Source organism: Lethenteron reissneri, chromosome 37, assembly GCF_015708825.2.
Source record: "Lethenteron reissneri isolate LAM-NWPU_2019-01 chromosome 37, ASM1570882v1, whole genome shotgun sequence".
NCBI classification, from domain to species: Eukaryota; Metazoa; Chordata; class Hyperoartia; order Petromyzontiformes; family Petromyzontidae; genus Lethenteron; species Lethenteron reissneri.
This window is the reverse complement of record NC_083815.1, coordinates 574,515-597,723: the sequence shown is the minus strand read 5'-3', so window position 1 is coordinate 597,723 and position 23,209 is coordinate 574,515. Positions and strand designations below refer to the sequence as shown.

General features: G+C 49.5%; 2 protein-coding genes across 2 annotated transcripts in view; one reads left to right on the top strand and one right to left on the bottom strand.

Annotated features, from left to right (window-relative positions):
• The window catches only part of TTC17 (tetratricopeptide repeat domain 17), a 32,566-nt gene extending 23,056 nt beyond the window's left edge, over nt 1–9,510 (bottom strand). Inside the window, exons 1-10 of the mRNA XM_061566538.1 lie at nt 9,295–9,510; nt 8,136–8,225; nt 7,258–7,427; nt 6,979–7,090; nt 5,976–6,110; nt 5,224–5,333; nt 4,636–4,783; nt 3,508–3,647; nt 3,099–3,259; nt 1,907–2,019 (exon numbers count right to left, since the gene is read on the bottom strand). Of these exons, the coding sequence (XP_061422522.1) occupies nt 1,907–2,019; nt 3,099–3,259; nt 3,508–3,647; nt 4,636–4,783; nt 5,224–5,333; nt 5,976–6,110; nt 6,979–7,090; nt 7,258–7,427; nt 8,136–8,225; nt 9,295–9,474 (1,359 nt within the window). The 5' untranslated portion in view covers nt 9,475–9,510. The remainder of the gene's footprint in view (nt 1–1,906; nt 2,020–3,098; nt 3,260–3,507; nt 3,648–4,635; nt 4,784–5,223; nt 5,334–5,975; nt 6,111–6,978; nt 7,091–7,257; nt 7,428–8,135; nt 8,226–9,294) is intronic.
• Nucleotides 9,511–10,977: 1,467 nt separating this feature from the next.
• On the top strand, nt 10,978–21,503 carry LOC133351359 (TNF receptor-associated factor 6-like). Its single transcript, XM_061566499.1, has 7 exons — nt 10,978–11,148; nt 13,074–13,397; nt 15,145–15,295; nt 15,966–16,124; nt 16,751–16,822; nt 17,366–17,443; nt 18,579–21,503. Exons 1-7 carry the CDS (start codon nt 11,009–11,011, stop codon nt 19,620–19,622), a joined length of 1,968 nt encoding a protein of 655 aa, XP_061422483.1. The 5' UTR covers nt 10,978–11,008; the 3' UTR covers nt 19,623–21,503.
• The last annotated feature ends 1,706 nt before the right edge of the window (nt 21,504–23,209 follow it).

Here is a 23,209-nt window from a genome sequence, read left to right as displayed (position 1 = left end):
GTCCTTCCCTGTGGAAGAGGTATGTGGATGACACTTTCGTCATCTGGCCACATGGCCTCCCAGCATTGAACCACTTCTTGGACCACATCAATTCCAGACACCCATCCATCAGATTCATCATGGAAGTGGAGAAAGATGGTAAACTACCATTCTTGGATATTTTGTTTGAGAGGAGGCCTGACGGATCCTTGGGACATTCTGTGTACAGGAAAGCCACCCACACAGATTCCTACTTGAAACCGGATTCCCACCACCACCCATCTCAAAAGAATTCTCTCATCAAAACGCTATACCACAGAGCCCACTGCATTTCTGACCAACACCACCTGGCTGGTGAATTAAGACATGTACATCGGGCCCTCAGGATGAACGGATACTCTGACCGCACCATACGCCAAGCTGTTTCTCACACCATACAGAAACAGCCACATGAAACTCCGACCAAAACTATCACGTTACCATACATAGCAGGCGTGACCAAAAAGATCTCCAAAATTCTAAACAAACATAAGATCCAAGTCCGATTCAGTACAGTGCATAAAATCCTTGATCTGATTCCATCTGTGAAGGATGTCGTTCCTGACTTACAGTATCCTGGAGTCTACAAATTGAGTTGCAGTTGTGGTGATTGCTACATTGGAGAAACGAAACGTCATGTTTCTGATCGTGTCCGCGAGCACAAGTCAGATCTGAAACACGGCAGAACTGATTCTTCGGCTGTTGCCGATCATTGCTACAACTCTGTGGGCTCTCATGAAATTGTCTTTTCCGAGACCAAAGTGCTCTGCAAACCTCCTGGCTACCATCAAAGGTTTGTACACGAAGCCATACAAATATACAAACACAGACATAATTTCAACCGTGATGAGGGTTACAAACTGAGTAATCATTGGAAAGATGTGATTAACCATGCAAAAAAGATGTAACTACACTTATTTGGACCATCTTATTTGACAGACAACTATTACAGGTTATTGATAGACAGCCAGTTTGTTGTTTTACCAGTTTTAGTTTTTTACTTGCTTTTCTTTTTTCACACTTTTGTTATGTATGCCATGTGTTAGTTACAAACCGCACCTCTCCATAACAAAGGCTCAGTCCTTTGTTATGCAGTCTACTCTTGGTCTTAAGCCTCACCTTACCATATTAATAAAAAGTGTGCCGTTCCTGGCCCTTCCCCCCTCAACCATTATATATACGGGGTAGTATTTCTTGTGTTCTCTCATTTACTTGATACAGCTGTCGTGGCTGTGACGGTTCCACCTGAAGACGGAGGCTTGTGTTGCTTCCGAAACGTCGTGAATTTTTTAATTTGTTTTATTTTACTTTTATTAATTTAAATTTTTTACCTACGTGACTTTACCGAAAAAACCTAAGAGTATGAGTATAACCATAACATACTATTCACCGTCTGCTTCATGCTTAACGTTACAAATCATGTGAGGTCAATCGCAATTGTGTCGGCATCATGGTCCAAATTTGCCAAATTTAAAAAGTCACTTGAAAATGATTCAATGGGAATGTACACAGCAATCATCGCTCCCCACAGAGAAAACTTAGCAAGACTCTGCTATAAATGAGTCTTGATACTAGGTGAGGCTTCCACTGGGTAAACAAGTGTCATAATAATTAATCACGCTCAATGAGAATACATATATTTATTTTGATATCTCTCATATTTCACAAGTAAATTTCAAATCCATGACTCAAATAGATTGATAGAGATGACGATGATGGAGATGATGTGTAAAAGCAACACTTGAAATCATCACACCAAGCTGTGCGTCCCACACCCCAACAACATTACTCCCTGCTGCAATGTGGACGCATTGGTAGTGGAAGTGCTGGCCATGGGTACGTGTGACAAAACAATGTGGCATTGTGCGAGTCACGAGAAGCCTCCAACCTGCACGCGCTCGATGCCATCTTCTCCCTCCCCTTTCGTGTACCGCACCGGCTGATCCCACTGACAAACCAGCAGCTTCTGTTGCTGGCTCCACCGACACACCTGACTGTTACCTGCACTCGTATCAATAACAGAAAGACAGCAAACACTATGTCACCAGATCATTACAGATGGATTTCTCTAGGTCTTGGCAGCACCCAGTGTCGTAAATAACGAGTCAATAGTCAGTGATTTCTTGCTCAAATTAGCACTGAGGCGGTGTTAATCTCTTGTTTGCAGCTCAGAGCAAGTGCAGATAATTCCACATTCCCATGGTAAGAGAGAGTCTATCCATACAGTAACCACTGTTGACTTACCCCCGTAAGTAGTATTAATTTTAACGACCAGAGAAACATGATGAGCTGAATCAACCCCCATCTAGGATTTGATGTCGTAACCTTCCGATTGCGAGCCGCTCGCTCTACCGTTGAGCCACCTGGTTGAGTAGTACCGGAGTGAGTGTCACAGGCTTTATCAGTGCAGGAGTGTGGATACCAGAGTGAGTGTCACAGACTTGATCAGTGCAGGAGTGTGGATATCAGAGTGAGTGTCACAGACATGATCAGTGAGGGAGTGTGGGTAGCAGAGTGAGTGTCACAGGCTTGATCAGTGCAGGAGTGTGGGTAGCAGAGTGAGTGTCACAGACATGATCAGTGAGGGAGTGTGGATACCAGAGTGAGTGTCACAGGCTTGATCAGTGCAGGAGTGTGGGTAGCAGAGTGAGTGTCATAGACTTGATCAGTGCAGGAGTGTGGGTAGCAGAGTGAGTTTCACAGGCTTGATCAGTGCAAGAGTGTGGGTAGCAGAGTGAGTATCATAGACTTGATCAGTGCAAGAGTGTGGGTAGCAGAGTGAGTGTCACAGACTTGATCAGTGCAGGAGTGTGGATATCAGAGTGAGTGTCACAGACATGATCAGTGAGGGAGTGTGGATACCAGAGTGAGTGTCACAGGCTTGATCAGTGCAGGAGTGTGGGTAGCAGAGTGAGTGTCATAGACTTGATCAGTGCAGGAGTGTGGGTAGCAGAGTGAGTTTCACAGGCTTGATCAGTGCAAGAGTGTGGGTAGCAGAGTGAGTATCATAGACTTGATCAGTGCGGGAGTGTGGGTAGCAGAGTGAGTGTCAGACATGATCAGTGCAGGAGTGTGGGTACCGGAGTGAGTGTCGCGGGCTAGATGAGCCTCGTGCAGGATCGTGTGAAGCAGCTGTTGGTCAGCCGGGACTTTGTGCCGCTCCACTTGCTCCTGCAGGTGCACGTACTGCTCGTGCTGCCGCTGGTACTCCTTCAGCTCACTCAACGTCTGCTGCAGGGACCTGTGATAATGAAGCCGCAGAGTGGTGGCGCAGTTGTAAAACTCGTTCCTCACAGCAAGAAGGGCCTGGGTTAGATTTTGCGGCTTGAGCGCCTTTCTACGTGGAGCTTGTATGTTCCGTGCCTGTTCTGCACGGGTTGTTTGTATGCAAAAGCGCAGGGTAGTGTATGTGTACACATCAGCCAGGACATAGTGTGTGTACACAGCAGAAAGGGGGCTCGTGTGTGTACAGCAGCACTGGATAGGCACCTGTGCTGAGCCTCCAGCTTGCGCTCAAGTCCCTGCTGGCAAAGAACAGCGTGGCGCCTCCTCCCCGCAGCCTCCAGCTCGGGCCGCAGCACGAGCGCCTGCTCGTAGAAGAGCACCGAGTGGTTGTACTCTCCCAGCATCTGCAACACGTGACATCATGCACACGTGGTCATGCATTAAGCTAAAGATCCCCGATATCCTAAACGGGCTGTTGGGGCAAGTGCTGTTCGCGAGCATCTACAAAGGTCAACATGGCACACGAGGGGATGGTGTGGCCTGTATCGCACCTGGCCACCTTTGTCTCCCCAGTGATGTTGTTTTACACATTATAGCAGGAAATCATTTGAGGCTGAGTCGACCTAAAGGAGGCCCAGGACCCAGTCAGATGTATGTATGTTGAACTTCTTTCGCACAGTACATAGCCAACTGTGGTAATCAGAGGTGTGAGGGAATGCCAACAAACACCAAAAACAGTTCTCAAGAAATTAGTTTTCAATATAGATTTAAAAGTGCATAGCTCCAGGGGCTTCCTTATATCGGAAGGAAGAGCATTCCAGACAGCCGCATAAAGCGCATCTGAACGCGTGCAATGCAGTGACCGTCTCTGTTCGATGGCTAGCTAAACACTGTTGTGAGGATGACTGGAGTTCGCGTGATGGTTCATGCTCCTTGACGAAATCAGCGAGGTATTGTGGTTCATTTTGTGGCAAGCACTTTGTGTGTCATGAGCGCAACCTCTGCATCAAGCGGAGAGCCCCTTACTGCTGGGCCACGTCACCGCTCCCAGACAACTGGTTGGTTAGTTCTAGATTTGAAGCTTTCGTGACTGCAAGGATTCATACTCTTTGGTTTTTTCGGTAAAGTCACGTAGGTAAAAAATAAAATAAAATAAATGAAAACAACTCAATTAAATCACGACGTTTGGGGCGCAACACAAGCAGTCTGCATCAGCAGTAGGCCATGCTTTCCCACCTGATGACGGACGCTTGTGTTGCGCCCCAAACGTGATTTAATTGAGTTGTTTTCATTTATTTAATTTTATTTTTTACCTACGTGACTTTACCGAAAAAACCAAAGAGTATGGTTGGTTAGTACAGAGAAGACAACAGCTAGCGGATTGCTACTCACGGCATAGACGTTGCCCAGGGTGTAGTGAACTGTGGCCGGATCGCTGGAGATGGGTAGCGCAGCATGCAGCAGCACGGCGGCATCAGCCGAGTAGTGGGCTCGGTGCAGCACGCTGGCAAGGTTCACCAGCGCCACGTCATGGTGTGGCCTGCACGGGGACAAGGGGGCCCCCGTCAGCACCAAATGACGTACAATCTAATTCCTCATCCTGTGGATCCACACAATTTACCAGACTTCCTGGGAAGTGTTTTGTTTTGGCAGAGAAAGCTGATGAATAATAGCACGATACACCATGCGGCACTAGTAAGAATTATATTTTATAATCTTTCTATGACTTGCAAAGAGAGTTATCGTAAACTGAGCTATCATACAGTTCTACTGTGCAGTCTAAAACCAATATCCTCTCTGTCTCTCTGACCTCTACTTGCTATACAAGCCAGTGCATGAAACATCGCTTGATTTATTTTTCATTTTCAGGCCACAGTGCTGATTGAGGAAGGTGACGAGTTGTTTGTAATTTATGCTCGTGCAGCACTGCCTACATGGCAGCATCGCCGGAGAGATTTTGTTTAGCATTGTGATTATTACCTGGGGGACAGGTGCAGGGCTCTCATAGCACACTCGGCCACTTGCGTGGGACTGTTCTTGAGACGCCAGTAGTAAGAGGCCATGTTGTAAAGCACCCAGGATGTCTTGTTCTGGAGCATACATTGTGTGTACAATAGTCTTGTTATAATTGTGAGTCACGCTCTCACCCACACATTCACTTACCCACCCACTCACCCACAAAAATTCCCCATATAGCCTGAACAGACTACTGGGGCAAGTGATAATAGCAAGCACCTATGAAGACACTCACTCACCCACCAACTCCCTTCACTTGTCACCCACTCACTCACACACCAACTCTCTCACATGATCAAACACTCACCCATAGGTTACCCACTTGCTCACTTCACTTGTTGCCCACTCACACACCCACTCATACAATGTCTATAACGCCAACATTTGAAATGCGGTACTCACACAGGAGCCATGAACATACAACTGTAAAATGCTCGATGTCCAAGGCCCGTATTCTTAGTCACAGCTCATTTCAGGCTTGGCGATGGCTCGCTTCAGCTGGCTCAAAGCCACTGCGTTTAACTTGAGCCGGCTCTAAGCACAGTCCCAACGAGGCTCAGGATTCCACTGAGCTGAGCCCAAGTTGAACAATGGCTGAGTCAATCACTCCTGCATCTGTGGAAGCAGCCGAGTGGCTTAAGCCTGAGCCGAGTCACGTTAGAAACTGAGCCAGAGCGGAGCTATGACAAAGAACGTGGCCCCTACATGGCACACACCTGCTGCAACGCCAGGTGAATCAGATGCCCCAGTTCATCGAGGCTGCCGGTCCCCATGGGAAGCGGCAATGCTTGGAATACAGGATCCTCTGGGGACAGCAATGGAGCACTCAGATTTCCTCTCTCCTGCACACCCTGCAGAGCACCACACGTGACAATCACTCCACAATGTTAACAGCAAGCACTTTAAAGAATGTACATGAAAACTCCATTACTTGTAGCTACTTGCACATATGGCAGTTGTTGTAATGTAACGGTGAGCATACCAGACTGGCAATCCACCTTCCAGCGAGGCAGTTAAAACAATGGTGCAATTTTCTCATATCTCCCCACAACCTCTGTCCATCCAGCAGTATGCATGGGTTCACCACAGTTAAGTCGGGTGAGGCAGTATAAAAGTGTGGACACGCCCACCTTTTCCAACACGTCTGGTCAACATGGAAAGTATCGACCAAATACAGTACCACCACCTCGAGCTGCCTCTAGGGAAGGCCTTTTTGCCAGCAGGACCGTGAGCAAGCACTTGCAGGGCTTCGCTTCTTATTTGGTGCTCTGCCTTCATGGCAGGTCCTCGGCTGCCATCTTCTCTGTCTTTCTGTTCTCTGCTCACCTCTTCAGCTCCTCCAGCATCCAAATTGTTGGCCTTTCTCTCATTATTTTCCTACTCAACGATCCATCCTCTCCTAAAATGCGTCCAATCCGGTCTTCTCTCACCTTCGTTCGTTGATACCATTTAAGATTTCTTCTTCTCAGTGTAGCTATCTGCATCCTCCTCCATATCCATGTTTAAAACACTCCCCACCGTCTCACGCTGTGCTTTGTCAGTGTCCACATTTCCGGCTTCCTGCAAGGCTACGCTCCGCATCATGGTCTTGACTCTCTGCACCATTGCCATATTTGTACAAATGCAGCAAGCGTGTGTTTGCGTGTGCGTTTTATTCGTGAACCTGGTTGTGCCCTACAGCCGTGCAAGAGGGAAATGCATGCGTGTGAGCAGACTGACCCGCAGGTGCTGAAACGCGTGTATGCTGTAGGCGAGCTCCAGGATACGCATGCAGTCCGGACTCAGTAAGTCACCACTTGGCTTGTGCTTTACATCTATGTGATCTTCTGGCCTACACACAACAAAGGTGGTTCATGCAGAGCATCCACACAACGAAAACAGCAGCGATAATGACGTACAAACAGGGTGCCCTGCTGGACATGAACCAACTTCTGCAATGAGCAGCTAATGCACCACCGCCAGGAAGACACCATCCCACAATTGTCGCGAGGTACTCACCGGATGTTCTTGGTCTCAAGGGCGATGTAGGTGCCATGATAGAGATCCAGGTCACCGAGGGGGACGCGGGCATGTGTGCAGGCCGGCTCCTCGGCATAGTGCCGCTCCTCCAGGCGCGTGTCCTTGTCTTCATTCTCCTCGATGTGAATTTTATGCTCCATAAGAACCAGCTGCACCCACGCACAAAACAAAGACCCCCTGTATAGCCTAATAAGACTATTCGAGAAAGTGGGTTACATTTCTGACTTGGGCACCAATGTGTGGAGTTTGTAAGATTTCCTAAAAACTACTCAATTGGGAAACAGAATGGAACATCGTCCGTTTCTGTGAAAACTTGGCAGGACCCTCCCTGCAAAAATCTTGAGACTCGTTGCAGTTTTTCTGGATAAACAAGCATTATATCAATAATAAGTACAGTAACCTACATTTCATATACACAGTGAGGAATCGTGTATTTTTGGCAATAAGAAATATTAAAAAGAAATGTTATTACTGGCAATCAAATACACATTTGCAGGCCGGTGCCGAGTCGCCTTGTGCTGCACAAGGACAGCTGCCCTTCGAGTGTTTGAGATGTATGTGACGCAAGGCATTTTGGGTTTCCGAAGCATTGAGCACCATATAAATGGTAAGATTACTACTGTATAATTACTAAAGCTAGATAGAGCTAGCATGTGCACCTTGGTGATCAGAATAATCGAAAAGAACAGCAAGCGCTTACAACGAGACTCCGTGAAGATGGTGGGGCACTATGAGGGTATCCTGGCCGCCGTGTGCGCCCACCAACCAGAACACTCTCACGAGTTGAGAGCCGCGCGGTTATGAAGATATGTTTCTTACAAGCTACACGTTCTCATAGGTTACACTCGGTCACTGACCTCGAGCTCCTTGAGGGCCTCCAGCCGCGCCTCCTGGCGCATGAACAACACGAGATCATGGGGGTGCTTCAAGTTCAACTGGGAATCCACCTGCTCATGCAGCATACGAGAGATATGACACGGATCAAGACCAAAACATCACAACGGCGGATTATGGGACACACAATACTGACCTCACATATCAACATGGATTATTGGGGTTCTGCTGTACTTTAGGAGCAGCACCGATATAGCTCAGGGTAGGTGGAGACGGGGGTAGGTGGAGAAGACGGGGTAGGTGGAGGAGACGGGGTAGGTGGAGGAGACGGGGTAGGTGGAGGAGACGGGGTAGGTGGAGGAGACGGGGTAGGTGGAGGGACGGGGTAGGTGGAGGAGACGGGGTAGGTGGAGGAGACGGGGTAGGTGGAGGAGACGGGGTAGGTGGAGGAGACGGGGTAGGTGGAGGAGACGGGGTACGGTGGAGGAGACGGGGTACGGTGGAGGAGACGGGGTAGGTGGAGGAGACGGGGGTAGGTGGAGGAGACGGGGTAGGTGGAGGAGACGGGGTAGGTGGAGGAGACGGGGTACGTGGAGGAGACGGGGTAGGTGGAGGAGACGGGGTACGTGGAGGAGACGGGGTACGTGGAGGAGACGGGGTAGGTGGAGGAGACGGGGTAGGTGGAGGAGACGGGGGTAGGTGGAGGAGACGGGGTAGGTGGAGGAGACGGGGTAGGTGGAGGAGACGGGGTACGTGGAGGAGACGGGGTAGGTGGAGGAGACGGGGTACGTGGAGGAGACGGGGTAGGTGGAGGAGACGGGGTACGTGGAGGAGACGGGGTAGGTGGAGGAGACGGGGGTAGGTGGAGGAGACGGGGTACGTGGAGGAGACGGGGTACGTGGAGGAGACGGGGTAGGTGGAGGAGACGGGGTAGGTGGAGGAGACGGGGTACGTGGAGGAGACGGGGTAGGTGGAGGAGACGGGGGTAGGTGGAGGAGACGGGGTACGTGGAGGAGACGGGGTAGGTGGAGGAGACGGGGTACGTGGAGGAGACGGGGTAGGTGGAGACATGTACATGGAGACAGGTAGAGATAGCAGGTGGAGGCAGGAACCCGTGTTAACAGAGGTACGCGGGGACAGGGGACAGGAAGTGGGCCTTACCTGTACCCCTCTGTCTCTCACCTGCTGCTGAATGCGTCCGTCCTCCGTCACGACCCAGTGCGTGGTGGCCGCGCTCGGCCCGGGCAGTGCGAACAACGTCGCCGCGACCCACAGCGCCGCGGCGCCTATGAACCCCTGGGCGCAGATCGGACTCCGGCTCGGGCTCGAGGCGCCCGGCTCGGCCTCCTCGCGTCCCGCCATGGCGCCTCCTGCTGCTGCGCATGCGCGGTGACGTCGACGGCCGCCGCAGCAGCAGCAGCGCGTTGCCAACTCTCCGGGATGGGCGGGAGTCTCTCTCGGGTCTGGCATCGATCTCCCGGTGATTATTGGAATCCGAGTGATTTTAATGATCTTTTAGGTACATTAATTTGTTTTTAATCTCAAGAGTTGCCAACCCACGCGTGGCTTTTCAAGTGTTCCCGTCGGTTTTGTGTTCCCCGGGTGAGAACTCCAGAGACCAGGATGAGTCAATTGCAACCGAAACTCCGACCCACGTAGTCAGCCCATCGATACATTACAGACAAGCCATAGTGCGATCGTGGTCATGCAACCCAAAGCATGGACCGCGTTGTAAACCACAGTGGGACTTGCTCCTTCACACGCGCTGCCTGGAAGCCCTCTCGCGGCCAGTGAGCTGCTATCGCACTAAGCAGAGACAACAATATGCCGAGTGCGCTGCGACTCAGTCTGCTGCCAGCAGGGAGCGACGGTGTCCCAGTGTCCGCTGACAAAGTCTCGTGAAGTGGCAGAGTTTCCTCGCTCCGTCGGTCAGTGCTGCGAGCTTCGCCTGAAGGGCGAGGCGTGCCAGCAACTCAACACCTTCCTCATTACGAGATACAACAAAGTATGGGCGATGACCCATCATAACAGACTTCCTCTGAAATTAAATGGAAACCCATTTTGCACATTATTGACAATTCACATGTTCAAGTTCAAGTTCATTTATTAGGTATAGCCCTGTGAGCCATTCAGCTCTTGAATCGGGTGCAACCGCAACAAACAAAAAACAAAAACATGAACAAAAAACATCTTAAAGTGAATATGTGACTAAGTGCTAACAGAAAATCCAAGAAAAGACAGCAAAAATATTGCAGAAAAAACACCGTACACCAACGCTGTGTGCAAAAATCCCAGTGGGATGCAAGTCAAACAACAACAACAACCACAAGACAGCTTAGATTAAGGCCATCAGTCTAACTCTGTACTACAACAAACAAACATGGCTAAACCAATACACTTTTCGAAATCACCAAAATAAAGCCATGAAAGCAATGAAAAAGCAATCATGTGAAACCCCTCACTTAATCGGAATGTTTTATTGGTTTTGTACAACATTGCGGGTGCCTTTATAAGTGCGCGTACGCATGAACACGTAAACCAGACGACGTCTCGAGCCTGCCTCTTGTTCACGGGGGGCTCGTGCAGGACGCGTGGCGAGGGGAGACGGCGGTCGAGTCCGTGGGGGAGTCGCAGCCTCGGAGGGGATCTCGCCCGCGGGGACGGCCGCCGCAGCTGCGAGGCGGTGCGAGCGGCTCGCCCTGCGGGGTGGAGGTGCGCGTCTCGCCCTGCGGGGTGGAGGTGCGCGTCTCGCCCTGCGGGGTGGGTGGGTGGGCGCCAGGCCTCTGGGCCATTCAGCAGCGGATAGAGCCTGGGTGGAGATAGCGCCCCGCCCCCCCCTAGTCGTGACGTCACGGGGCTTCCCCGAGGTCACGTGACGTGGGGGCCGAGTCCCCGGATGAAGGAAGCGAGGCACCGGGGGCCGAGGTCGAGTGTCGGAGGGCGACTTCAGGGGCAGCGTCGCGGTTCAAAGGGCGCCGAGAACCGGGGTCCGAGGTCCCGGTGCAGGTGTCCGAGGTTCGAGCCACCGGGTGCGAGGTATGACAATGAAATTCCTGAGTCCGAGCACCAGGCTCTGACCACCCTGACGACTAAACAGCTGTACCCGAGACCCGAGCTCTGGAGGCCGAGTCGCAGTCGCTTTCGGCAGTGGGGTCCGCGCACCGGCGAGCTCCGAGTAGTAGCGGCGTCCTCGGCCCAAGTGACCGGGCTCCGGTCACTGCCGAGATCCGAGCTCCGGGCTCTGGACGCCGGTGGGTGTCGCGCTGCGAGCGGCGTGTTTACAGTGTGCTGCAAACAACGTGGCCACATACACATTCGCCCGCATGTATTGCGCTAAACCATTGGAAGATATTTGATTTGAAGCTTTCGTGACTGCAGGAATTACTCTTTGGTTCTTTCGGTAAAGTCACTTAGAAAGAAAATAAATTAAATAATAAAATACGAAGTTTCGATTGCAACACAAGCAACCGTCATCAGGTAGAACTACATTTGAGAGAGAGACACAGCACAGACACAGACAGACACACAAGCAGAGAGAGACAACACAGACACACAGAGAGACACAAGCAGAGAGAGACACAGAGAGAGACACACCACATAGACACAAGACAGACATACAAGCAGAGAGAGACAACACAGACACACAAGCAGAGAGACAACACAGAGTTTCTGTGTGTCTATGTTGTGTCTCCGTGTCTGTGTTGTCTCTCTCTGCTTGTGTGTCTGTCTGTGTGTCTATGTTGTGTGTGTCTCTCTCTGTCTGTCTGTATCTCTCTCTGTGTCTCTGTGTGTCTCTCTCTCTGCTTGTGTCTGTGTGTCTCTGTGTCTGTTTTGTCTCTCAAATGTAGTTCTACCTGATGACGACTGCTTGTGTTGTAATCGAAACGTCGTATTCTATTGTTTAATTTATTTTCTTTCCACGTAACTTTAGCGAAAGAACCAAAGAGCATTGGAAGATATATTTAGATTAATGCGTTACACCATTGGAGATGTATTAATATAAATGTGATGAGTGGCTCATGTGAGGCCCAGAGGCCGCACGGGGCAAGGGCCCCGGCTCGCCTGGCCGCGGCTGCGGGCGCCAGGCGAGAGGCCGGACCGCGTCGAAGTCACTGGGTGGTTCGTGAGATTTTGCCGTGACCGTGTTTTCGCCGCATTGTGTATGTTTATAGGTAGCTGCCGTAATGTAACAGCACACACTGGACTTGCAATCCAGTCGCACCGGTTTAATTCCATCTCCCGGCGCGGCTGTGAACACAATCGGGAAAGTTTACTCCGCCGCCCCTGGGCACCCAGCAACAGTGTAAATGGGGTCACCGCAACTTCATTGATCGGCCGGTCGCGTGTGATGGGACGAAGAGTGGGGGGTTATGCCCACCTCCTCCAACACGCCTGGTCATTGTGGAAGAGTAAACCCAATACCCCCCCCAGATGTTCCTCTCGTGAACATCCTCGCGCCGAAATTGGCTTAAGCAATTGCAGGGCTGTACCTTTACGTTAAAAAAATTTGTATCAATATAAATAACATCACAAACTGTATACGGGGCAGGTTTTTAGACTTCATGGAGGTAACAGGTTTATGTTAAGAAAACAGAGACAGGGACATGTCACTCCTGAAGCTAGTCAGAAATCCACCTTCACATATCTCTCCGCAAAAACATTTACACTTCCCATTGGCCACACGGCCTTCCGGAGAGTTAATATTTTCACTCTCCGAAATACCAGCAAACTGTGGGCCAGATTTGACATTTATCAGCAAAGTTGGGCTGATGCGAAGAACTTGTATCTATATGTGCGCGCAATGCCTGCGTGCAAATTTCCTGCCGGTTGTGTGTGTGCATACCAGGGTAGAGTGGGGTCTGTGTGATGAGGTCAGCGATGGGAGACTGACTTGCTTTCACCACTCCTGTGATCTTTTGTACTTATGCCTGGTCACAACTTCCCCCTACGTGTACCACTAGGTTCTGTGCAGGCCCCATCCGGGCCGTGGGGCCGCGTGGCACAATGAGCTGTGGTGGTGGTCACGAAGTGGACGATGAGGCGTGCTGCAGCGCACGGGGATTGCGCACGCCAGGAGACACAACCGATTGTTCAGAGAGCGGTCTTTCCTTCCATTCGGTGTCTGGCGATGACTCGGCCACCGAGGCTCAAGGCTACGAGGCTGACTTTGAGCCGCCCCTTGAGAGCAAGTACGAGTGCCCCATCTGCCTGATGGCACTGAGGGAGCCCGTGCAGACTCCCTGCGGACACCGCTTCTGCAGAGCATGCATCCTGCACTCCATGAGGTGCGCTGGGCCTTCCCACATACACTGGACATTCCCACACACATGGCTTCAATAGAGCTGCTCTCAGTGTCATGAAGATGTCGGACCCTGCCAGTTTCAGCCAGGATGTTTTACAGATGATGGGAGGGAAGAGTTATCTGTAAAATGTCATTATTATTACGCTTGTTTACTCAGGAAAGCCTCACATAATCTCAAGACTATTTCAGGAGCGACTTGACAAGTTGCAGTAAGTAGCGATGATGTGATGTGTCATCTCAATTGAGACATTAGCAGGTAATTCTTCAGCTTGGGGATGTTTTGGCCAATACCGGTTTCCGTGTGTTTCTTTGTATGTAATGGGAGGAAACTCGGGAACCCAGAGGAAACTCGTGCAGAATAGGAGGAAAATATACAACCTCTTCACGGAAAAGCACCCGATTTGGGAATTGAACCCAGGCAATTCATACTTTGAGGTACAAGTGTTACCACTGCACTACCATCCTGCCGCCAAAATATTTCCACATTTTCACAAACAGACTATCTACAATTTTTTTTACGGAAATTCCACCAACAGGGAATACTAAACAGGTTAAAGAATGGTCAAACAATATTTCTGACCGACACAATGAGGCCTTCATGCAATACGAGATTGTGACAAGCCGCTGAAATGTATGACACCTGCACACACAGCAGCAACAGCAGGTGATATTGCCAACGAATGTTACATGTGTAATGTCAGCGATTTGGAGACAAGGGTTTCCAGGAGGCACCTTTTTTATTAACACCTACACACTTCACAGGTTCGCCCTCGCACTCTCACTAGTCATCTAGCCGAGCCTAAACACAATCCTGACCGTGTAACACTGATGGCACTGACCGAGACAGCCAACAACTCTCCGGCCGTGTAATATCTAGTGAAGAAGGCGGCGAAGACGACAGCGACGACGAGACGAGTCCACTCCCAGAACCGGCAGCCCTGAGCTCCGGCTCTCAGCTGCTTTTATGCTCCCAGCGCGGCCTGGATCCGCACTGGCCACGCCTCCCTTCTGGAACCCACTAGCAGGTTCCAGGGGCTCCCAGATGGGGTCTTCCATGACCCTTGCCCCAGTTCCTCCGCCCTGCCGACACACAGCCGTGTATATGCTCACCGGCGTGTGCACTGTTTGTCCACCACAGTTGCCGCTGCTGGACAGCAGCCGGTGCTATTACACTATGCGTGCACTTTTACATAATCATGTGTTTTACCTTGGGAAGCCTCACTGAGTCTCAATAATTTTTCAGGCGGGTCCTGCTACATTGTTAGGTTTGGCCAATTCCATTAATGAGAGTTTGGCTTCTTGTGGGAGTAAACCGGAGAGCCCGGATGAAACACCTGGCGCATAGGAGGGGTTCACGCCCAAAGCACCGCACAAATATATTAAAGAATCTATTGCCATACTGCTATCTCCTGGCTATCTCGCAGCCAGCCTCCCGCCCCTACAGGACCTGTGATTCCCAAGCAGCCTCCCACGAACCAGGCTTAACCCTGGCATTGCGCATTATCCCCCCCGACCCCTCCCCCACCGCCTGGGATGGCAAGTGAAAGTGCAGTCCCAGGGATAAAACAATCAGAGCCAGGGATATCCGTGCATCCCCCCCTGTACACGATGCCTCTTTGTCTGGCTGCTTCTGTAATAATTGTCTAAACTGTGTAGACTATTTTTTTAGTGTGTGCGTTAACATTTTTACAACTTCAGGTTCAAATATGCATTCCATGTTACTGACTTAGGGACGCCGGTCCCAAGTGCCCCGTGGATAACGCCGTGCTCCATGAGGGACAACTCTTCCCCGATAACTTTGCCAAGCGCGAGATCCTGTCGCTCACCGTGCGATGTCCCAACAAGCCGTGTGGTCACCGCGGCGAGCTGCGTGCCCTACAGGTGAGAAGCCCCAGCCATTTCCTACACCGCATCCCGAATCATTCCCATGGCATAATTCAAGCTCAAATTTACATTTAGGCAGTATTCCGCTCCTGTTTACAGCCACGAGCCAGTGATGGATATTCCACGTTATGATGGTGGAGGCAAGTCTTTCCAAAGAACCACTGTTGACTTTCACACAAACTGGTACTTTTTTCACTATGGGGACCTCATTTGCCAGTAAAAATATGATAATTGGTTCTTTACCCTTCTATCTGGCAACAAAACTGACACCTTTTTGCAAGGAGTCATGTTTGCATAGACCGCAATACCTGCAGTCATAATACAAACAAAAGAACATAACTCTGACAGTGCACATTATCAGAGTTATGTTCTTTTGTTTGTATTATGTATTATGACTGCAGGTATTGCGGTCTATGCAAACATGACTCCTTGCAACTCCTTGCAAAAAGGTGTCAGTTTTGTTGCCAGATAGAAGGGTAAAGAACCAATTATGGTACTTTTTTATTGACCCTGAATGGAGGTATGATGGGTTGAGTCAACCCCCAACCAGAACGTGAATTCACTCTACCACCAAGCCACCTCATCGATGCACTGCTTATCTGACCAAGACATCACTTACACTTTGACTGAATGTTGTATAATGCCCTTCGTGTGTGCATGTGTGCAGGAACACCAGTTGCGTTGTGAGTACGCGCAGGTGCCGTGTGTGCGCTGTGAGATGCCTGTGTGCCGGCGGGACCTGGCAAAGCACGAGGAGCAGGAGTGCATGAGACGCATCGTCACTTGTCTCCACTGCTGTGAGAAGATGGCATACCAGGACTCAAAGGTTAGACTGTGGCTGCGATATATTCCGATTATATTCTGGGCAGGAGGGTCTTGGAGTGGTAGCACTTGCGCCTCACAGCAAGAAGGACTTGGGTTCGATTTCCGACTCGGGCGCCTTGCTGTGTGGAGTTTGTATGTTCTCTGTGTGTTCTGCATGAGCTTCCTTCGGGTTCTCTGGTTTCATCCCACACCTAAAAAACACCACAGTGTAACTGGAACTGGCCAAATTACCATTGCTGAGAAATTACCTGCAAATGACTCCGTTGGGATGAAACATTTCAACATTGCCCCCTACTCCAAATACTTGGCAGGACCCTCCTGAAAACAGTCTTAAGACTCGGTGAGGCTTCCCTAGGTAAAAAAGTGTAATAGTAAACTAATGACAAGTGAGATCCTGGTGGTGTTAAACTCTCCACCCTGCTCAACCCAATGAATGTGGCACATTCTCGGGGTGGGTTAAAAAGCATAATATCTATTTCCATTATAATATTTGTCTATAAAATGTAAACATTTATATAATTAAAAGAGCATGAATATTTAGCAACGAGCTAAATAATCTAAAATATGTGCTTCTGTCAGTGACTAACACATTGCTGTGTGTTTTCTGTTTGCTTTGCTTTTCTGCAGAACCATGAACAGATGTGTCCACTCGTCGTGGTGAATTGCAAACACTGCCAACAGGAGCTGATCCGGGAACAGGTGAGTCATCTGTTCCATCACTGCCATCTCCTGGCTTGTCCAGAATATGGTAGTCGAGCAAATAGATACATTTTTCTCTGTTCCACCTGGATGAGGATTAAGCGTTACAACCTCGCACACGTGGATTTTATTCAGGTATTGCTGGTTCTGGCTACCTTCACACTTGCATGTAAATTCCTGCACCTCTGTGCGAATACTGCACATTACGACTTGGACAGCATTTTACAATGCGCATTGCATGAATGACGCAGTATAAATAAAGTAGATTAATTATTGTAAGCGCGCGTGGTAGCTACATTCTGAAGACGTTGCGTCCTGAAGGTGTAATGGGCATAGCAATAACCTCCTACGCAACTATTGCAGTAGATATGTCAGCGTCAATAAAAATGTGCAACAATATAAAAAAGCAGGATCATGAGAAGCAGCAGTGGCTTGAGGATGCCTTAATCCAGCAGTAGATTGATTATGGGTGGTGATTCCCTGACATGAGTTTTTGGCGATGTAACATTCTGTGATCAATTGCTACGTTTGTCTTTACAACAGCTGGGGCCGCATCTGGAGGTCGACTGTCAGCAAGCCCAGGTGCCCTGCACCTTCAGCCCGCTCGGCTGTGAGGCTCAGGTAACGATTTTGGGGCTTCATATGCTGTGCAGAGTCATATCTTTTCTCGAGAATTCCAGGCATAAATCAGGTAGCTCTTCAGTACAAAGCTGCAGAGATAAATAGTGCATTAAGTGGTAGCAGGGAGGTGTAGTGGTAACACTTCTGCCTCACAGCAAGAAGGGATTAGCGACTCGGTTGCCTTTACATGTGGAATTTGTATGTCCTCTCCCTGTTCCGCAGAGTGTGTGCATGTGTGAGTGGTGGTAAGTGATAGTGTGTGAAATTTGTATGTTATCTCTTGTTCTGCATGGGTTTCATCTGGGATCACTGGTTTCCTCCCATAGCTATATCACGTACAATGTAGCTTTTTTTACAAAAGATCCCAATGCTGAAAGTTTACCTGCAAATTACTCAAATGGGATTACGCACAGCAGCAGCAACATCGCCCCCTAATGTGAAAACTTAACAGCACCCTCCTGAAAAAGAAGCTTGACACTCAGCGAGGCTTTCCTTAGTAGATAAGTATTCTACTAAGAATAATAATTAAGTCGCATAGGATGTCACTGGATTTTAAAACGAAATAGAACATGCTGCCTGATTGTGGGGTATGCCATCTGGTGGCCAAGAGTGCTAACTACGGGTATGGGAGCGGTATAGAATGACACTTATGCAGCCGACCACAAGGGGGGCATAACTGGGTCAAGGGTCAAAGAGGGGATTGGACTGGAAGCTCCTGGAACTCGCGAGAGAGTTCCAGAAGAGGGGCGTGGCCAAGGGCGGTGGGGCTTGGCCATACTGGGTGAATGTAAGGGAAAGGCAAACGGGGGTTCGGGGCTGTCGTGGGGGTTTGGGTCCTGGCTGTCATCACCGTCATCGCTGCCATCTCTTCGTCGTCGTCGCTGCATAGCCAGCCAGCTATACAGTCTTCATCGACGTCGTCACTATATAGTTAGCCAGCTATATAGTTATGTGTTGCCGATGTCGCTGTATGGATGGCTAAGCTATAAGTCAGTCAGTGCTTATGTTACTCTGTGACCCTGTCGTTAAAGTATTAAGAAATAAATAAGAAACCCTCTACAAGTCGTGTCTCGGAAGTCGTCTCGTTATACGTGTGAACTCGTGCGTGTGTGTGTGGTATGTTGCTCTCTCGCAGATGGTGCGGTCGCTGCTGGCCGCTCACATGCATGAGCACACCCAGGTGCACATGCGTCTCCTGGCCAACGGCCTCAAGATCCTGCGTATCCAGGTTGGCCAGGGTGCCCAACCGTCCTCGGCGGCCGGGTCCTCTGCTCCGCCTAACAGCCTCTCTTGGCTCAGCAGCACGAGCGGCGGGGACGTCCAGACTGCCGGCGCCAGTCGGAGCCAGGGTTCGCGCGACCGCGCCGCGTGCGACTGCGCTCAGGAGCTGGACCGGCTGCGCGAAATCACGCGGACGTTAGAGGAGCGCGTCATCCTGCAGCTGCACCAGATCCGGGAGCTGAGCGCCAAGACGGACAACCAGCAGGGCTTGCTTGCCGAGGCCACGCGCCTCGTGCGCTCGCTGGAGGCTCGCGTGGCCGAGTCCGAGTCGCGCCTGTGCGCGGGCATCTTCACGTGGCGCGTGGAGAGGTTCTCACGACTCCTCCCTGGGGGCCTCGCCTCCGGCTTTGCCTCCGATGGGATGCACCCAGACGCTCCGGCTGTCATGCACAGTTCTGGATTCTACACGGGAGTCCCCGGCTACCGCCTGTGCCTTCGCCTGCAGGTGCTGAGCGGCCGCGAGGGTCCGGCGGGCGCGGCTTCTCCCGGCGTGCTGCTCGCCGGGCGCCAACCTCATCTGGCCTTGTTTGTTCACCTGCTGCAAGGCGACTATGACCACCGCCTGCCATGGCCCTTCAACGGTCGCATCCGCATCTCGGTGGTGGACCAGTGTGAGCGCGACAGCGTGCACGTGACAGAAATGATGGATGCCGATCCGCAGCTGAGTGCCTTCCAGCGCCCCTCCGTGCACCGCAACCCCAAGGGTTTTGGCTACATGAATTTCATGGATATCAAGACCCTGCACCACCGCTCTTACCTGCGCGATGACTGCCTAGTGGTGCGCTGTGAGGTGGTGACGACGCTGGGTCCGGGAGGGTTGCAGCAGCAAGGCCTACTGCTCGAGGACCCCCCACGGCCCCCAAATCAGCCCGAGAATGTTCCACATTCCATGGGATGAGCAGAGTGGAGAGTTTAACACAACCAGGATGTCAGTCGTAATTATTCTTTTTTTTGTTATAATTATTACGGTTTTTTTTACCCAGGAAATCTCACTGAGTCTCAAGACACTTTTCAGGAGGGTCTTGCCAAGTTTTTACAGGAGGGTGCGATGTTGTCATGTGTCACCCCAATTGAGTAATTTGCAGGTCATTTTTCAGCATATGACCAACACCAGTTACATTGGGTTTTTTTGCTGTGAGAGTAAGCCAGAGAACCAAGAGGAAACCCATGCAAAAAAGGGGCAGAACAAACAAATTCTCCACAGAAAGGCACCCGTGTCAGGAATCGAACCCCCAGGACCTTCTTGCTGTTCTCAAGTGTTACCCTGCCACCCAAATATTCTTGTAATTGGTCACCCCGAGTTATAAATGTATCCACCAAAGCAGTGGTTCCGAACCTGTGGTTTGTGAGTCACTGACAACCCCACGGACCACCATGCACCAATAAATGTAAATATCTATTCTAAATCCGAGTATCTGCAAACAGATACAACACACATTCTATGTACGTGATCTGACCCAATAAAATAAATTATATATCTGCAAACACTTCCCACAAAGATTTTTCTCGGCCTATGAATGTCACTGTCTGCAAAATAAATATGCACAGTTCCCCGGCAGTCCAACTCGTGATTTTAGCTGGAGCCAACTGGATTACGACTTATGCCACTCAGTCACCACCTCCATATGCAGATGACATATGCGGGCTCTCCAAGACATTAATTTTGATTGTCATTTTCTGTTCGTGCCAGATATTCGTTTGTTAACATACCCATGTGCCTACAGCCTGTGAGAGCAGCCTTTATAATCAAAACCATGTCTTCCCTGCTTTTTGTAACTAAATTGTAATAATGTACTGTTTGAACTGTGAGGTATCGATATAATCGGGCTGCATTGCGAATGGTGTCACATCTCCTGGCTCGTGGCACGAGATCATATAGAGGCTACGCCCAAGCTGCGGGAAGTGATGTGTTTTATTGTGAGGATGCAGTGAAGCTCTCGTCTCCGGGGTGACTTGTGTGTTCCATTACGCTGGGGCGGTGAATATTAAAGAGTGAAGAGTTCCTGTCGTGTGCTCCCATGTTTCACGTAACGAGATTATATTCTCGGCCAAATGCAGTGCCAAATTAATGTTTGGATGACACACTGAAGCGTGCGAGTGTGGCTTCTATATCACTGCAACCTCGTGCTAGTTTCGCATCGATATTTCATGAATCTGAAATAAAGCCTTGTTACAAAAATCAAGAGTAAATTCCTGCTGATAAAATATACATCGAGGCATTGGTGCTCATCTCATGTTTACAGCCCTGCAGAGCCAGTGGTGGAAAATCTGCATTCCTCTGGTGGGGGCAGGTGTATCCATCGGACAACCACTATTGACTATCCCACAAAGTTGCTACTCATTTCAACAACCCCGGAGGGATGATGAGCTGAGTCAACCCCCAACCAGGATTTTAACATGCAACCAAATATCTACCATTGTAATTACCATGAAGTGAAGTGCGGTATTTATGTATGTGCTAATGCATCTATAATTTATTGGTAATGAGTGTAATGCTAAAGTTCTGTAAGATTGAGAATATAAAAAAATATTATGTAGAGGCCAAAATCATATTCGTTGGGTCTTTCGGTAAAGTCACGTAGTTAGGTTCAAAGAAAAAATAACAAAAAACTACGACGTTTTGATCACAACACAAGCGATCGTCATCAGGAGGAACAAAAGGGGGAAAGCTGCTGCGGCAGACTGTTTTAAAGGTTTAAAAGAAAATATAGCCCAAGGGTCTTAAACGAAGTGGACAGGGCTAGTGATGTTAGTGTGAGAAATTAGCGTGTTAATGTAAGATCGGAGAGCGGCCTCCACGAGGGTGCTGCGGTGGCGATGTTAATGTGAGAGATTAGCATGTTAATGGAAGATCGCACAGCAGCAACGTCGAGCTTGGCAAGCGAGGTGGCTGTGTTAGTGTGGTAAATTTAACCTGTTAATGTCAAATCAGAGAACCGAAAATAACTAACATCGGAAGGTGGTAGGATGGGAACATCACAGCCAGTTATGACTTAAACTGGTTGATAACGTCCCTCCAATGATTGCTCAGTTTATACCCATCTTCTCGATTGAAGTTGTGTCTTTCTGCATATGTGGATGGCTTCATAAACGAATCTTTATTGATAGCCAGTGGGTTTGCAAAGTACCTTCGTCTTAGATAAATCAATTTCGTGTGAGCCCACCGCATTAAAACAATGATCAGCCACGGCCGAGGTATTGGTCCTACCATGTTTCAGATCTGACTTATGTTCACGAACACGGTCCGAGACATGTCGCTTAGTTTCCCCAATGTAACTACTGCCGCAGACACAGCTTAGTTTGTAGATGCCGGAGTATTGCATGTCAGGGATCACATCCTTCACAGATGGGACCAGAACACACATTTTATGTACTGTGTTAAATCGAGCCTGGATCTTGTGTTTGCTCATGATTTTGGAGGTCTTTTTGGTGACCCCTGCTATGTATGGCAAGGTGATGGTTTTGATTGGGTTCTCAGATGGTTCTTTTCCAACGGTTGGGGTGACAGCTTTATGGATTGTGTAGTCTGAATATTCATTCATCTTGAGAACTTGGTGTACGTGTTTTGGTTCACTGGCTATGTGATGATGGTCGGAAATGCATCGAGCTCTATGGTGTAGAGTTTTGATGAGGGAATTATTCTGGGAAGGATGGTGGTGGGAGTCGGGTTTTAGATATGCGTCCGTATGGGTGGCTTTCCTGTAGACAGTGTCCCATTGAGCCATCTGGTCTCCTTTCGATTAAAACATCCAAGGATGGTAGCTTCATCTCCATGGTGAATTTGATGGCTAGGTGTATGGAATTTGTGGTTGAGGAATTGGTTCAGAGCTGGTCGGCCATGTGGCCAGATGATGAACGTGTTATTTACGTACCTCTTCCACAAGGACGGATGTAGAGTGGATGCCTGGACGGCATCTGTCTCAAATTTTTCCATGAAAACATTGGCTACAACTGGAGATAAGGGAGAACCCATTTGGGTACCTTCAACTTGTTTGTAGAAAGTTCCATTCCAGGTTAAGTAAGTGTTGGTGAGGCAGTGTCTAACCAGGGCCGGTACATCAGCATTCAGTTCTTGTTGGACCAAGTCTTCAATGTTTGCAATGGTGTCAGGCACAGGAACTTTGGTAAACAAAGAGGCTACATCGAAACTAACGAGCAAATCACCTGGAGATAGTGAGATGTCCTTAATTAACGATACCAAGTGAGCTAAGGACAGCTGAGGTGGTCTTACCAGTGAATGGTTGTAAGGTCTCAGACAAATCGGGCCAGTTTGTAGGTGGGTGAGTCAATGGTGGAGACGATAGGACGAAGGGGTGTACCCTCTTTATGGATTTTGGTAAGCGATATAATCTGGGTGGTCTAGCAGCAGAGGGTTTTAAGGAGAACTGCTTGGTTGGTTTGATTAAAGATGTCGAATCGGTGATATTGTTGGTTTTCGTAACGAGACTGTTGGTGGGATCTATTTTCATTTTTGTATAGCTACCA